Source organism: Gorilla gorilla, chromosome X, assembly GCF_029281585.2.
Source record: "Gorilla gorilla gorilla isolate KB3781 chromosome X, NHGRI_mGorGor1-v2.1_pri, whole genome shotgun sequence".
Lineage (NCBI taxonomy): Eukaryota > Metazoa > Chordata > Mammalia > Primates > Hominidae > Gorilla > Gorilla gorilla.
Window position 1 is genome coordinate 25,794,769 of NC_073247.2, and position 17,687 is coordinate 25,812,455.

The 17,687-nt window shown below is 39.6% G+C and overlaps 1 protein-coding gene across 2 annotated transcripts; it reads right to left on the reverse strand.

Moving 5' to 3' along the window:
* Window positions 1-1,441: 1,441 nt before the first annotated feature.
* On the reverse strand, window positions 1,442-17,687 carry PIGA (phosphatidylinositol glycan anchor biosynthesis class A). 2 transcript variants are annotated; one of them, XM_004063838.3, is made up of 6 exons: window positions 17,604-17,672; window positions 13,327-14,103; window positions 8,059-8,191; window positions 7,154-7,286; window positions 6,799-7,005; window positions 1,442-3,764 (listed from the first exon to the last, which is right to left on the reverse strand). In XM_004063838.3, the coding sequence occupies exons 2-6, from the start codon at window positions 14,039-14,041 to the stop codon at window positions 3,498-3,500; spliced, it is 1,455 nt and encodes a 484-aa protein (XP_004063886.1). In that variant the 5' UTR covers window positions 14,042-14,103; window positions 17,604-17,672; the 3' UTR covers window positions 1,442-3,497. The 2 variants fall into 2 exon arrangements, with proteins under 2 accessions (XP_004063886.1, XP_063559332.1); XM_063703262.1 differs by lacking the exon at window positions 13,327-14,103 and having other exon boundaries at window positions 17,604-17,687.

Below are 17,687 nucleotides of genomic sequence, written 5' to 3' on the forward strand. Positions count from 1 at the left end.
TACAGGCGTGAGCCACCATGCCCGGCAAGACCATCTTTACTATATTTGAACATTACATTTGTGATGGGCATAAAAGGCTACTGGTATATAAGGACAGTTGATTCATGCTATCTTTCACAGATGAAATCATCAACAGCACCAAGGTTTCTCAGCCTCAGCACTATTGACATTTTGGGACAGATACATCTGTTGTGGGGGATGGCCCAGAGCATCGTGGAATGCTTAGCAGCAACCCTGACCTCTACTCACTTGATGCCAATGCCCCACCCCATCTAGTAGTAACAACCAGACATTGCCAGATGTCCCCTGGGAAACAAAACTGTCCCCCCAAACCCTAGTTGAGAACCACTGAGCCATACCCAAATAGAAATGATAAAGGATAAAAATCAGTTCCCCCAAGTACTATAGGCTACAAATCAAATTCTACATAGAACTTTTTCATAATTTTATATTAAAAAATCCAGCCACAGGATGATACAATTTAACATCTAGCCACATCCATTTGGGAATGCAGATATGGATAAAGAGGCTTTAAAATTACTTCACAAAAGTAAACACAGACCTATACTACCCTGACTTTGCCAAAAATAAGTTTTGGCATAAATCAAAACATAAACATAGGTGACTGCTTTCCACTGCTTCCCACAAAAGGAGTGGGAGAAACTAAATCAGGGATGTCCAATCTTTTGGCTTCCCTGGGCCACATTGGAAGAATTGTCTTGGGCCACACATAAAATACACTAACAGCAGATCATGAGATCAGGAGTTCGAGACCAGCCCGGCCAAAATGGTGAAACCCCATCTCTACTAAAATATACTAAAGTTAGCCAGTGTGGTGGTGGGCGCCTGTAATCCCAGCTACTCAGGAGGTTGAGGCGGGAGAATCATTTGAACCCGGGAGGCGGAGGTTGCAGTGAGCCAAGATCGTGCCACTGCACTCCAGCCTGGGCAACAAGAGCGAAACTCCGTCTCAAAAATATATAAATAAATAAATGAAAATACACTAATAGCTGATGAGCTAAAAAAAAAAAAAAAGAAAAGAAAAAAGAAAGAAAATCACAAGTCTCATAATGTTTTAAGAAAGTTTACGAATTTGTGTTGGGCAAAGTAGAAAGCATAATTATGTAGCTCACATACACAGTATAGTTTGTAGATATTTTCCTTGTCTCACGTGATAATGCTAGGGCAGTGAAAAACAAGGGCTTATTTGGGTAAGGAAACAAAGGCACAATTGAACTCGCTATTCCATGAGTGAGAGAGAGAAGATATTCTAGAAACAAAAAATGACAGAGTAATTCATCGCCCAAAGGGTATTTCTTGTTTTACTAATAGACCAAGCAACACATCCAAATTGCACTGAAAAAGAATGTGTCGGGGGCAGGGATAGCCTGTTCCACTAGTAAATAATAGTCTGTTCATAAAATAAGACAAACTCAGAAAATTATCAAAATGTCATTCTGGTCTTTATTTTTGGACATGTAGCATGTTTTAACAAATCAGTTTTTCATAGGCAACCTTTTGAAACATCAAAAGAAATGCAATATATTTTTCACAAATTTCTCATCACTGTAAATTCACTTTAAAATCAACTAAGTAGCAGGGTAGAGCAATGTGTTTCCACATACCGACCAGTGCAACACTGACAGTTACAATTAAGGTATCCAGAAAGGTTGAAAATTAAGATTTACGTGAAACAAATTTACTTCCATTTGTTAAAAAAAAAAAAAGAAAAATAATAATTTGCAAATCACATGTTTTACAGGCAAAGGCAACTAACTTTAGATCTTATTTCCATCTCAAATAAATGACAGTTTAAGAATTAAATGACAATTTTAAAAAATTAAGCAAAAATATAAGGAAAAAATGGTGGCGTGCCTCTAAAACCTGTTGAATAGAATAATGGCCAAATATTACAGTTTCTCACTTTCCTATGAATACTGGCACTGTTTATTTCATGTTTATATGTGAGTTTCTATGCATAAAAATCCCAATAAGACTGAATAGTTTAAAGATCAGTCCATTTTTCTCCAACAAAACCCCTAACTTCTAGATTTTAAAAATTGCACTCTTGCTTTTGCATTTTAGTACAAACAAAACACAAATATATTTCTTTTATATCAGTGCAACCAGTTAATACGCATGTTATTTTTCAAAAAGTAATACATTTTGTGAATGTTGTCATTTTTAAAAATCCTATACAGAATCACAACACTGTCAGAATCTATGTAGTGCACCCACAAGTGCCTCATTGTTTTGAATTCACAGTCCTTTTCTCACAAAAACCTTAAGAGTTCAAAGAATTCATAATACACACCATGTGGATAATTTGGGGTTAAAAAACCCATGGCTCTGGGCAACAACAATTACAGTTAATAACATCCACCCACAAAGACTGTTTCTAACATTTTCAACTTAGTTTGCTATAAATAAAACATTCTGAAGTAAAGCCTTTTGCACACTGACAATACTTATCAGACATCAGCGAGGCCACAGTGAAGGGGAGTGACTTACATTAAAAGGACAGGGTAGCAGCTGGTTTTGGGATGGCACACCTCATACATTCTGCTCAGAAAACACGAAGGCATTTATAGAAAACTCAATTATGCACTGAAAAATGTGGAGGGTTTCTCTGCACTATCAACAGTGATATCGGTCCCCAGTATTTAAAAAGCAAAAAATATCTTCACAAACACAACTGAAGATGGAGGCTCTACCTAGGAGAATGCATACAACAGGAACAAAGTACTAGTAGTGTGTTGGTGATTTTTTTCCTGGCATTAACTGGCATGAGCATTTTTGGCATGTTGGATATTGATCTCGTATCGACCACAATTACGATGAAGTAAGCCATTTGAATGGTAAACAAAGAGTGAATGCACCCCTGGTCCTTAATGGCGGGAAGCATCTAGTTCAACATTCTACACAGAGCAGGGGTTCAAAATGTGCTGGTAACTGATGGACTATCTTACTCAAGGAACCTGTTAATTATATGTAACACCTACTGAGTGAACCTAATAAATGTTCAAAGACATAATTTAGATTCCTAATAAATGTATATGAACGTGATATAAAACAGTTCATATAATTGTTGTAGTTCCCCTAAAGAAAACTTGTAAACATCTGGTGAGTGTCTAATGGTGTAACATTAAAAACTGGCCAAAAAATGCCCAGAAAACGTTTGGCCCTTCAGCACCCAAAGCTCTCAAAATATAATGTTAAAACATCTCTGCTACAGGGATTTCAGTAGTCTGAAAAATTTCATACCTGAGTGGCTTAAATGTTCTCTCCTAAATTTTAAATAAGTGCAAGAAGTTTCTACACTCAGGAATTGCATAATTTTTTATCTTTCCTCAACAGAAAATACTGAATGATATAGAGGTAGCATAACTTACTAAATTAACTCTAAAAAAACAAAAACCCCCCAAAAGCAAGGTTATTTTCCATAGTCTTTATAGAACTATTACAAATGTTTAAAATCTTACAATCTAGGCTTCCTTCTACCTGGTTTCGGATATCTCATTATTCTCACCCCCTCTTTTACTGTGAGAATAGTTATTAGTCCAGGCACCCCGTGGCCCAGTGGCATCTATTGCAACATCAATGATAGAATCTGGAGTCATCCATCTCAAGAAAATGAGGAAGAGGAAGTTGAGAACTGCCAACAAAGCAAAGATGTAGCCTGTTACTGGGCCGCAGTGAGAAATAAGTCTGTCCAGTCGTTTGTCCATTGGCAACACAGCTTCCACTGATACCCGGTCATATACCTGGAGGGAGAGAAGCCAAGTGTGAGCACTTTCACCCATCACCCCATCACCTGTCCCATGATAAACAATGACCCGATCCTGCAGGAACATTTTATAAACAAATGCAAACAAAAGTTGCTTGTGTTTTGTTGTTGTTGTCATAGTAATGATATCCTTAATGAACTTAATCACGATAATTATTGCCATTTGATTCAAAACTTATTGGGTACTTATTCTGGGCAAGACACCGGGCTAGAGGCTGTGTGATACAAAGAATAAGCCACAGTTCCTCTCCCCTAGGGAGTCACCATCAATTTTAGCCAACTACTAGAATTCCAAAGTCCCGCAAAGTCTGAACAGCTTTTGGGGTCACCACTGTAGGGTCAATATTTAATTCAGCAGTGACTTCAGCAGTACTGAAGCAGGATTTGCCTTTGAAGATTCCTTGACTAAGCTGAGATGCTCTCACCGGCATCTGGCAGACATCAACCACAAGCAGAGAGCTACAATCTAGCATACTTCTGGAAACACAGAGGCTCCTCTTTCAACAGCCACATGAGGCTGTACATGTTGCTGAGCATGGATGGTGAGGACATACAGAAGCATTTCATGGATTTCAAATAAAAGAAGATAAAGAGATGGGGGAAATTTCAGTACATAGCATAGGTCAAATGCTGGCAAATGAAATAACGTTTTTTGCTGAGCAAGTAGGTGGCTTGCTTTTTAAAACACTGCTAAGTACTAAGCTCTAAAATATCAAAAAACAAAGATCTTTAAACATACTAATGTCAGTAGATAGTATAGGTCAAACATTGGCAAATGAAATAACGTTTTTTGCTGAGAACTTGAAGTAGGTGGCTTGCTTTTTAAAACACTGCTAAGTACTAAGCTCTAAAATATCAAAAAACAAAGATCTTTAAACATACTTGTTCAGAACACATCAAATGGGCCAACATTCATATTTTGTAATTTGAGTATTACTTGTGCTTAGTCTCATATATTAGACCTTTAAACCGTCTCCTTTTGAACTCAAGAAAGTTATAACATGCAGTGCATGTTGTACAGGTCAACAGCCCTTGAAAGGTACGGCATGTTTTCATCGAGCTCTTTTACCCTGAGGACATTCTGAATACAAACATTTTAATCAGAATTATGTTGAGAATTATGCTGAGACTGGTGAATTGCAATTGAAAAAGTATGTTTACAGCATGAACTCCAAATTAATTTCATGATCGATTTCCTAAATAGCACAGTTAAACTAAGAAGGACGAGTTGAAATGAATTAAAATGTCATAGGGTTAAAAGAGTAACTACAAACTGACTTTTTTGTCCAGCTTTATTTCAGGTCATTAATCTACTTATAGTTTTAAGTGATAAAATAACAATTTACTACTATGAAGAGAATGTTAGCGATGACAATCCATTATAGGCAAGGATTTACTTTTTTCTAAAAGTGTATTATAAATCACCATAGAATTAAAAAAAATACAGATGCTGTACTATTACTTTAACTAAAAGAAAAATGTGGTTACCAAAAAAATCCCAATTAGCCCCTTTACTATATGCTGACAAACCGTCACCACAGTTCTTTCCCTGTTAACTTATTACCTACAGTGGCTCAGGCTTCTGGGGTTTATACGATGTCAATCAAGAAGGTCAAGTCACAACTTAACAGTGCCGTGGTTCTCAAAGGGAGTGGAGATCAGGATGGTATCATCAAAATAACCTGTCTGACCAAATATCCCTGCCAATTATACCCCCAATTCTATCTCTGCTCCTAAAGGATAACATTGGAATCTAGGGAGTGGTTGGGGAGGCAGGGGGACATCAAGATGGAGTAGAGAGAGTCTGAAAAGGCTGCCCGGGGACTCTGACATGTACTCCCAACAGGTAAGCACTAGACTCCAACTTTCCATGTTTCATATGGGGGAGATAGTACAAGACTTGTAGAAGGTCAGAATGTCTCAAAATGCTTCAGTCAAAAATGTTTGACTGTCGCAAACATCTCATGTTTCAAAGGAAAATGTATAAGACAATTTTTAGAGATAAGTTTTTAGAACTTCCATTCAAATATGAGTTCATCTTATATACTGGAATTCATCATTCAAACCAAGTAAGAAAGCCTTACAGTAAATAGCTATTCTCCTCAGCTCCAACTTGCTATCTACTCTAGGCTAAAAACTCATTGCTCCACTGAATATCACGTTGGTAGCATTACTCTAAACTACTACCTTCTCCATGTTCCACCTGGTTATCTTTCTGGTTCACAATTTCTACATACTAAGAAGCTGAGTTGTTTCTGTTCAGCTTGTTACATGGTAATAAGAGGCATGAGGCAGAGAACATCATGAAAAGGACGTAAAGGATGAAACTGAGAATAAAAGCAGTCCCTAATTCAAATTCAGGAACCATTTCCCACAACTGTAATCTCCTACCTAAGGGTGTTAATCTATTTCCTATACCTGTCCTTTTGGAAATTCTCTGTTGCTGCTTTTTATTTGTGATTTTTCCCATGTTTGTCACGTACATTTTGAATTCTAACTTACTATGTTCTCAATCAGCCCAAAGATGCAAAAATCCTTTTCCTGGAGAAACTCACAGTAGTTAGCAAAAGGGCTACAAGAGGTTTAGGAAGTAGCCTGAATTAAATATTCACAAGTTATAAAGTTGCTGCAATCAGCAAAACCATGCATTTCCTAATAGAGATGTTTGCTTTAGAATTATCAACAGCTTCAAGAAAATATCTAAGAGTAGATTTAATACTCGTCTTGTCTCTACTCATTGTGACTTTTAGAAAATTTTGTAACTTCTTTATGCCCAGTTTAATGAGGGGGCTAGACTGTATTACTGCTATTTTCAAATGTCAAATGCAATAATTTGACCAGACACTTAGCCCGGTGTGTGTACCAAAATCTGTTTCTTTTCATCTGGAAGAGATTTCATCAACTTAAGCAATAGAACAGAAATGGTAAACATCTATGTAAGAAAAAGCAAATGTGTACGTGAAACATCAAGTAAGAGTTCAGACACAATCTTTTCTCAGCATGTGACATACCTTTTCAGTTCTTTCCGCAACATTCCTCCAGGTGTAGAAAGTCTTTACTATGTTATGGACGTTTTCTGGAGCTGGCAATGTCCCTGACTTCAGTTGGAAAATAGCCTTTTCCAATCCTTCACACAAAGATTTTACTGAAGGCTCACATAAAATAATAAGGTTTTCTGGAAGCACCTCAGGAATTCCACCAACTCTGGTACTTACAACCTTAAAAAGAAAGAAAGAACACATACTCCACCATAATCATACCTCAGGAAGATCAACAAAACCAGTTAAAACATTATTATGGAATGTGTCTCATTATTTTTCAAAATACACAGAAATCCCAACCATGAATGCCCTCAAAGCTTTTTACCTGTAAACCACAACTGGCTGCTTCCACGATTGCCATGCAGAATGCTTCAGTAAGGGAGGTATTCAGAAAAATATGTCCTTGAACTAAGACATTTCTAACATCCTTGTGTTCTAAAGCTCCCAAAAGACGCACCCTGATTTTTTAAATGAGAGGGGAAGAAAGAAGGGAGTGAAAACTCATGCTACAAAAGAAATTTAATTTATAAACCAAGTCTGCTATTTATATTACACTTAAATTCTTATTGCTGCTAATGTTCTCCACCTCAAAAGATTAGTATCACCAAACACTGATCTAATAGAAACAGCCTTATAAAGCAGTTGGGTTAAAACTCATACAGCGAACATTATTTCTAACTTTTGTTACATATATCAAACTTTATCTTCTCCAAAACTAGTCTGTATGTAATAATATTAATAAACTTTGATAATTTAATGTTAAAGTGCCATTTGTAAACAGGAAAATGGCCTTTTTATTAAAATTGATGCTTTACACGTACATGCCTTGTGTTGTGTAAGTTATTGAGGAAGAGACTTGTCCAAATCTGTATGTGCAGAGCAATTTACATGATTTGAGCCCTATTACTTAAATCACTACACAGTATGGCCTGGAAATCTACAAACGCTTCCAGTTAAAGCAGCTGTTTTTTGTGCCTTTCATGGTGCCTCCAACAATGGCCCCCCAAAGTCAAATAATACTGGGCTAATGGAAAAAATAAAATTGTGAATTAACTAGGTTTCCTATTTATATAAAAATTTTGAAAACAGTCCTTGCATTAGATTTATATCAATTATATGTATATCAATTACATGCAGGAGAAGCAACACACCTAAGGTACGCATGCAGTTAAAACCAAATAGAGATAATTGACATCCTCTCCCTCAAGACAACACGAAATTCATCAATACCTGTCATGCAGCTGGTATCTTTCCCGAACTTCTTCCAAAATGATTCTCTTTGGTCCCTCTCCTCCAATTATGAAATTTAAATCTGGATATTTCTGACAGAGTTCAGGTATTATGCCACTAAGCAAATCGATCCCTGAAAATATAAAGTTGAATGTTGGAGATATTAATATTTAAACTTAAAAAATTTCACCAGAACTACTGAGAATCCACTCATTTTGAAAAGTATTAGCTATGCACTCCATAAAGGAGAGAAACTCTCTTAAACATTTTCCAGGAGTGGAATTGTTTGCAAACTGGCAGTGGTCCCCCCAAAAGTTACAATTCTTGAAGACGTAGACCTTGACATGCATTACCTTCCACACACCCAAAATATGGACTATTCTGTTTCATCTCAACAGACTATTCTTTAAGTTATTCACTTGTGTTTATACATTGCGTACTTCTAAAAAAGGTACATTTAAGGTGGCTAAGGTTTGAGTTCGTTTTCTCCAGAGCAGGCAGCTGATTGGAGATCTGGGTCTTTTCCCAGCTTTTTTTTTTTTTTTACCAGCAAGCCCATTGATCGTGGGGAAGTTTCATGATCTATAAAATAAAGATACCTATGTACCTAAAGTCTCTTTCAGCTATAAAATTCTATCAGTCTGTGATCCCACTTACTGCCACAGGAAAAGGCAAAGCAACGAAATCTAACTGCTGCCTCCACTTTGTTTAAAATGTGGCTGGTACAGAGAATTTTGCAGTGAACACTACATTATCGCAAAATTTAAGTTCAAACCAGCTATAGCCCACTTTCCTGGAATGAGAGTAAATGAAGGCAGCAGGGCATCAACTGTTAGATCACTACAGTCCATAGAACAAAAGGATGCATCTTGGCTCCTTTTTTCTCCAAAATGATTTTCTTATAATATATAAACACAATCTCAGGTAATAGAAAACAATAAAGTAAATTATGCCCTATTAGTCTGAAAAAGTGAGTGGCTATCCAAAGTCCCAACAATGTCAACACTATTTAAGAATCTAGTTCATTAACAATTACAAAACGTACATATTCAAAAGAGTAGGCAGGGCGTGGTGGCTCACGCCTGTAATCCCAGCATTTTGGGAGGCCGAGGCAGGCGGATCACAAGGTCAGGAAATTGAGACCATCCTGGCTAACACGGTGAAACTCCGTCTCTACTAAAAATACAAAAAATTAGCCGGGCATGGTGGCGGGCGCCTGTAGTCCCAGCTACGCGGGAGGCTGAGGCAGGAGAATGGCGTGAACCCGGGAGGTGGAGTTTGCAGTGAGCCGAGATTGCGCCACTGCACTCCAGCCTGGGAGACAGAGCGAGACTCCGTCTCAAAAAAAAAAAAAAAAAGTAAAAGTAAATATAAAATAATCCACCTGGAGCTAAGTTTATTAATTTTAAAAATGCACACACACATAAGAATTGTATTTCTTAATCTTCCACCCCAAATAGGCAGATCAGTTATAAAATAGATGACAGGAGAAATGACATATATATATAGGGTCATTTTTATTAAATAATACAAAGTAGAATTCATTAAGTAAACTCTGCTAGTACTTTCAAACTATTATTGTATGTATCAAAAATTCCCACGCGGCTTTTCTGAATATGAAGGCTTCTCATTAAAATCATAGCTATCTTTGTTTCATGTCTACTAACAAATCACTCAATTGGATTTCTAGATAAACCAGAAGGTAGTTTAATGACTTTTAACATTTAGTCTCCTACAATTCCTTCAATCCATTTTCTTCCTCACCCTTTTCTTTCTCATACAAGGTTAAGAGCCCATTCTTCAAACAAACAAAAAACAACATAGAGCAATAGTCATAAATGATAATAGCTAACAGTAACAGAGTGCTTGCTATGACAGGCAATATACTTTAAATTCATTATGTCATTTAATCCTGACAACTATCTCATAAAAAATGGAACTGATTACTATTACCAATGATCTATATTCTTATTCTAAGAATAAGGGCTTTTCCCCACCACTATAAAAAAATTTATTCTGGAGCCTCTAAGAAGGGTATAACGCAATGGAACCTAGAGATTTTCGACTGCCATGTGAACACAAAACAGACAATGAAAATCTCTGATTCAAACTGCTTTTAAAGCTCAGTCTAACAATATTTTTAAGAACCTTCTGATCTACACCTAGGATATGAGTGGCTGGGCATGGGTGGAGGAAGAGAACTTAGCTCAAGAAAAGCTGAACTCGTGTGTCATCTCTGTTACTTACTGTGTAACCTGGGTGAGTTACTTACCCTCTCTGAGACTCAATTTCATGTAGATAACATCTACCCTACAGTTGTTGGGAGGGTCAAATGAGGTACTGTACCACGAACAGGCTTTATCAACTGCAGAATACAAATGTAGGTTGTCATTACCACTACAGAAGGAAGCAGGCGAGCGTGCCTACACATGCAGAGTGCTGGTAAATCCTGACTGAGAGCAAAACAGGCTTGGAAGAGGAGGCTCAGGAAAAAGACAGCCAAAAAGCCTGGATAAGGAAAACTTTGATTTATCCTCTCTCTCACTTAAGACATTCCAGTGGGACTTTGATATCTGGTCCAATAAACTCCTGAGGAAATTAATTTGTTAATAAGGAATGGACCATTAATACAACTACTCACTTTTGGGCTACAGGCATGGCTGTTCCTTTTCAGAATGTTACTTTCTGCAGGGTGCCTGGCATCTGGAGAGGGTTCGATAAATAACTGTTCAATTACTGAATTGAGTACAGGAAAGGCCATACCATCACTCCATTGGTGGTTAGCTCAGCTGGTTAAAATACCACATTAGGGAAGTAAAGGTAACAGGTTTAATCTTTGCATGGGTAGTTAATTTTGCTGATCCTTGATCACACATGTGTCATACTTTCTCAGCTAGCCATCTCAAGAAGATATGCTATTTGGTTAAAAAATAAATTAGGTACAATTCCTAAGTTACAAAAAAACACATCACTAATGTCCCAGGAGGAATTCAGAATACAGAATGCCAGTCGGTTCACATGTTCCTGATTAAAGAATGAAAGCATGTCATTGCCTTCAAACCAGAAAATGAAGTTCAGGCCGAGTTTCCTTGCCAACCTCCACTTAAATGGACTGCTGGGTCAATCAAGGTTCTCCATTCCAAACATAAACTGACCAAGGCCCACATCTAGATTTTAGGCCACTCCCTAGCACACTGGCACACCACTGAATTCAGTGCTTGTCAAGAATCAGTTGTTTGTTCACACATCTGTTTGATGTCAGTTGTACTTGTTATCGTCGTGTTGAGTAATTTAATTATCATATAAACTGACAAAAAGAGTATCCACAAAAACTAAGCTGAACAGTTTGAAAAATCCAATAAAGGAATGTCACAGAAAAAAGTTCTTGGCAGATAAGGGGTGTCCTAAACTACTGTATAAAATTGAAAACAAATTAAAACTCCTGAAGCATATCAGTTCATACTCCTTTAAGTTCTGACCCCACCCAAAAGAAACTCAAAGTAGCAATGGTAGATTATGTTTTATGAAGGAGGGTGTACAAGATGCAGCTGAAACCAGTGGCCCAGCACTCAAAGCCTGCAATCCTACATCAAACTACGGGCAACTCAGTGTGTATTAATATTTTGAGTTTAATTCAAATATTAACTATTTAAGGGGGTATGTATTTATGTATTTTTTTTAATGATTCCCTACTATAAATGACACTTTTGATTAGTGGACAGGTTTTCAAATAGCACTCAGAAGACACTGTTTTTTATAACCAGACTGTGTCAGACTTTTAGTAAACAAGCCTCCACACATTCAACTGCAGTGTCCATTAAGTGCTGTAGAGGTACAAAAAACAGCCTCCTTGGCCAGGTGCAGCGGCTCACACCTGTTAATCCCAGCATTTTGGGAGGCCGGGGCAGGTGGATCACGAGGTCAGGAGTTTGAGACCAGCCTGGCCAACATAGTGAAACCTTGTCTCTACTAAAAATACAAAAAATTAGCTGGGCTTGGTGGTGGGCGCCTGTAATCCCAGCTACTTGGGAGGCTGAGGCAGGAGAATCGCTTGAACCTGGGAGGCAGAGGTTGCAGTGAGCTGAGATCACGTCACTGCACTCCAGCCTGGGGGGTGACAGCGCGAGACTCCGTCTCAAAAAAAAAAAAAAACCCAAAAACCTCCTCGATAATAGTGGACAGTTACAAACTAGGCTAATAGTTTATAGGAACTATCACTGAACCCTTGCGAGGTTCCCAATGTTGCTTACATTACACAAATGAAAAAACTGAGACTTAGAGATGTTAAGCAACTTGTCCTCGATCATACAGCAGGACAGACCCATCATCTGATCCCAGGACATCTAATCCCCTTTTCTTCATCACTTACCTGCCAATATGTTACTAATGTCTTATACATGATGAAATGAAACAAGCAAGCTATAATACAGTAACGTGCAGAGCAAGCCCACTGATTTTCAGTATATGTACGTACACATAAAAAAGACAGGAAAGCTATAAATCAAAATACTCATTAGGGTATCTCTGAATAATACAGTTACAGCTGATTTTAGTTTTCATCTTTGTGCTTTTCCTAGTTTCCAAAATATCTGCAATGAAAAGACATTACTTTGGCAATCAGAAGAAAAAAGCCATCTGTGAGCTCTGCCCTTTACTTCTTTTTTTTTTCTTTAGAGACGGAGTCTCGTTCTGTCGCCCAGGCTGGAGTGCAGTGGCACGATCTCGGCTCACTGCAAGCTCCGCCTCCCGGGTTCACGCCATTCTCCTGCCTCAGCCTCCGGAGTAGCTGGGACTACAGGAGCCTGCCACCATGCCCAGCTAATTTTTTGTATTTTTAGTTGAGACAGGGTTTCACCATGTTAGCCAGGATGGTCTCAACCTCCTGACCCCGTGATCTGCCTGCCTCAGCCTCCCAAAGTGCTGAGATTACAGGTGTGAGCCACCGTACACGGCCTGCCCTTTACTTCTTTACCACATGTGCAGGGCTGTTTTAATTTTTAAAAAGACCTGAAATGTAACAGCATGAGGTTATTCTTATTTTTAGTAACCATTAAAACATCAAAGGTTGAGGGACAGCATTCACCACCATCCTGAAAAATCTCTCTTCTTGGATATATAAACCAATATTAGAACTTTCTTTGCTATAATTTATAGCATTATAAAACCATAAAACAAAATGAAAAGCCAAACAATCATTATATACAAGTATTCAACAGCTTTCTATAGGGAAAAAAGTCTACAATGCAATTATAGCTATCATTTCATTACCTTTTCTGTAAACAAGTCTGCTGACAACAACAATAGTTATACTATCATGCCTTCTAAATGGGTCTGGAGTGAAGTCAGTAGGATCTACAGCATTAGGAATGACGGACACTATTTCAGGATTCAGTGCTGCTCTTAGTACAGTATTTTCCTTACTAGTATAAGACACACAAATGATGTGGTTTGTATCACAAAGAGACACGGTTAGAAGCTTGTTTGTAAGCACCGAGCTGACATCAGCAAATCCAAAAAGGGAATGGTCCGTGAAGACTGTCTGAAGCCCCATTGTCTTGGCGTGGAAGAGAGCATCATGGGCCATAGCAGAAAAAGAACTATGTGAATGGATTATCGTGACTCTCTCCCGAACAAATATGTACCTGAGCAATGGCAGACTGTGAAAGAGGGTCGTGGCTGTAGACTGGTTGTACATGACTTTCAGAGGCAAGTAATAGACTTTGAGGCCATTGGTGAGATAACGGATGCCTTTTCGATTTCCATAAGCATGGGTGACAATTATAACCTTATGCCCTCTTTCAATCAGGCACTGAGAGAGCTGGTAAATGTGGCTTTCCACGCCTCCCATATTTGGGTAGAAAAAGTCAGATACCATGCATATATTATGGGTATGGGTTCTACATGTGTAAAGACTTCCAGGGCTAACCCGAGAGAGTGTAGCTGAGGCACGGTGGCCATTCCCAGCTCCTCCTCTACAGGCCATGCTGAGACGGTTTAGACATCAGTTCTTAGAGCAACCCAGTTAAGAGATGTGTCCTCTATTACCTGAAAAAGAGTAAAACAGGATCTCAGCTCAGAAACAAAACACATTCCATATTACAAATCCAGATATAGATACTGTTTTAATGTTAATGTAAATTTGTTAGCTTTCCCCAGAATTAAAAATAAAGCATATCACCAATTTACTCATTTGACGTTTACTTGCTTGGCATTTACATACAACTAGGTTCTACCATGTCTTAATTTTGCCCTAAAAATACTGCTACATGTAACTTTAAATAGTAAGTTTGTTACACCACAGCATATCATGGTTTACCATGTTAACAAACCAGTCTCTTCCAATAATTAAGTATATATACACGCATACATACACACGTTTATATATTTCCCCTTTACTCTTATACTTTACCAGCTTCTATTAATACTTATTAAATGGCCACTATACATCAGCTACTACATGCTAAGACTCTTCTATATCTTATTGCAGCCTCACCAAAACTCCATGAGTTATCAACTCCATCTTATAAATGGAAAGTCTAAAGCTTAAAGGGGTTAAGAAATTTGTTCAGTTATTCAGTGCTTAGAGGTAACACAATGTAGCAGTCTGATTCATTAGTGGTCATGTCTTCTGGTATTTATGCCTTTCTATAGTATAGTCCCTTCCCGTTGCATTTGGACCTGGTTTAGCCCATAGAAGGTAGTGAAAGTGATGTGCAAATTTTTGGCCTCGGCCTAAAAAAGGTGTGGTGGTTTCCAAGGTGTGGTGGTTTTCACTTGTGCACTCTTAGATATCCTAAGCCAACGTGTAAGAAATCCATCTACTGTGCTAGAGGGGCAAGGGAAGAGACAATATGGAGAAGGAAGAGCTCTGAGACTACATGGAAAGAGCCAGAGGCCCAGCCATCCAGCCAACTTACCAGCTAAATGCAGCCTCCTAGTGACCACTGGCAAGACCAAGAGAACCACCCAGCTGAGCCTAGCTCACTGCAGTATCATGAAACATACCAAAATGGCTATTGTTTTACATCGTCTTGGGGTGGTTTGGTAAAAAATAACAGACAACTAAAACAGGCCAGGATCCAAACTCGGTTATACTGGTCCACTGCCTGTTTTTGTAAAGTTTTATAGGCTCATAGGTGTGCCCATTCATTTATGTGAATGGCTACTTTTGTGCTACAAGAGCAGAGTAGCTACAACAGAGACCATATGACCCACAGAGCTGAAAATATTTACCATCTGGTCCTCTACAAAAGTTTGCCAACCCCTGCTCTATAGCTTAGCCACTGATTCAATTACTCTCAAAGTTTTGCTAGCATTACCTTTGTGGTTTACACTAAAACACACCCGGAGCTCGAACTATCTTTTTGAGAGCACCTTTTTCAAATGTCACCAGAGCACATGCTGCACACATGTTCTCCTTCCTTATTCAAAGAGGGTGATTATTTAGGCCAGGTGCGGTGGCTCACGCCTGTAATCCTAGCACTTTGGGAGGCTGAGGTGGGTGGATCACCTGAGGTCAGGAGTTCAAGACCAGCCTGGCCAACATGAAGAAACCTCATCTCTATTAAAAATACAAAAATTAGATGGGCGTGGTGGTGCCTGCCTGTGGTCCTAGCTACTCGGGAGGCTGAGGCAGGAGAACTGCTTGAACCCGGGAGTCCAAAGTTGCAGTAAGCCGAGATCGCGCTGCTGCACTCCAGCCAGGGTGACACAGCGAGACTCCATCTCAAAAAAACAAAACAAAACAAAAACAAAAAACAGAAACACAAAAACCAAACAGGGTGATTACGTAACTGCTCCCTTCACTTTTTAAACTTTTCTATCAGTTATGCAGGCCTTTCAAACTCAATGAGTGTCCCTCCCTTCAGTGAGGTGTCTAAAGATAAAGGCTAAACTAGAGATGGGCTGTATCTGGGACCATTTTCTCAATTTAAAGTGTGAAATGTTTATCTCAGGGGTCCCCTAAAGCTTTATTAATGTGAAATGCCCACTCAATATTTAGTACTATTGTACATTCTTAGACACCTAAAGCTAAAAAGAATCTTGGATATCTAGTCAAAATCTTCCTCAGCTTTACAAATGAGATTTCCAAGGCTCCAAAAAACAAACAACTATACAATGAGAAGCCATCCTAAAGCTCTGAGTTTCCGGTTTCATCTGCAAACTCAGAAAATGCCAATTAACTGTATGTGCAAAGGCTTAACTGTCTAGTCTCTCCAACAAATTCATCTACTTTTTTTTTTTTTTTTTTGAGACGGAGTCTCACTCTGTTGCCCAGGCTAGTGTGCAGTGGAGCGATCTCGTCTCACTGCAGCCTCTGCCTCCCGAGTTCAAGCGATTCTCCCACTTCAGCCTCCTGAATAGCTGGAATTACAGGCGCACACTACGACGCCCAGCTAATTTTTGTATTTTTAGTAGAGACGGGGTTTCATCATGTTGGCCAGGCTGGTCTCGAACCCCTGACCTCAGGTGATCCGCCAGCCTCGGCCTCCCAAAGTGCTGGGATTACAGGTGTGGGCTACCGTGCCCGGCCTCATCTACATTTTAAATATACTCTCAGAAAGACCCCAGAAGTGTTTGTTGACCTGAGTTTACTAATTAAGATTCAATATTACCAAATATTGAAATTCCCCAAGTTTGTACTTTTAGGTGGCTTAACTAACATTTTCTTACTGTGGTCACCTAAACCCGAACTTCCAGTTCTACCAGTTTTAAAAGATGAACGATAGCAAAAACAGTGAGTAATGAACCAAATGATATCATTTAAAATTTTGTCATTAGCCTGCAACGTTCTGTGAGGAGTCTGCCCACTTCCGCCAGGTTTTCAGTCCAAACATCTTTGACATAAAAGTTCAATATGCTGCACAATCGCAGAATCTTAGCTCTTAAAGCCGAAATGAGGCTTGGAGCTCTAGTGAATACCTCTCTCGTTTTACAAATGAGAACCCAGACAAGTTGAGTGATTTGTCCAAGGTTCCCACCCAGCCACTTAAAGTGGCAAAGACATTACCGTAAAATTCTCGACCACGACCAACGAGCCCCGGGCAATCATTAGCAGTAGAGGTTCCTGAAGAACCTTAGGGAGACCTGGCAGGAGTTGTGGGTCAAGAGACTGGTACTTCCACCGACAATTCCTGGGCACTGTCTGAGCTTCATTCCCTGATTCCCTGAGAAGTCGCTGGGGAAACGCTCGGGCCAAGGAGGGGATACCCCTGCTCAGACAGCGACCCCGCTGGGTTCATGGCGGGGATGGCCAGGCCCAAAGAGAGAAAGAAAACAACCAAAGAGTGGACGTTGGTCTCAGGGCCGGGGTTCCGGAGACCCCAGTCCCTCGACCCACCCGCCTGAGCCAAGGAACCCAGCGCGTCCGCCCTAAACGCACCCTCAGCCCCAACCTACTCTGGAGACCCTCCGACCCAACTTCCGGGCTTCGAACCGGGTCGGTTTCACCCCCTCCACCACCCGCCACGATCCCACGCGCGCAGAACAGCCCAATCCGAAAGCGGCCCAGAACGCTGGAGAGGGGCGGCGCGACGCGCACTCACCGGTGAGTTCCATGGCCGCCAGTGTCCGGACCTCCCGCGGCTGCAGCCGGAGTCCCGCCCTGCTGTCCCGCAGCACCAATCTAG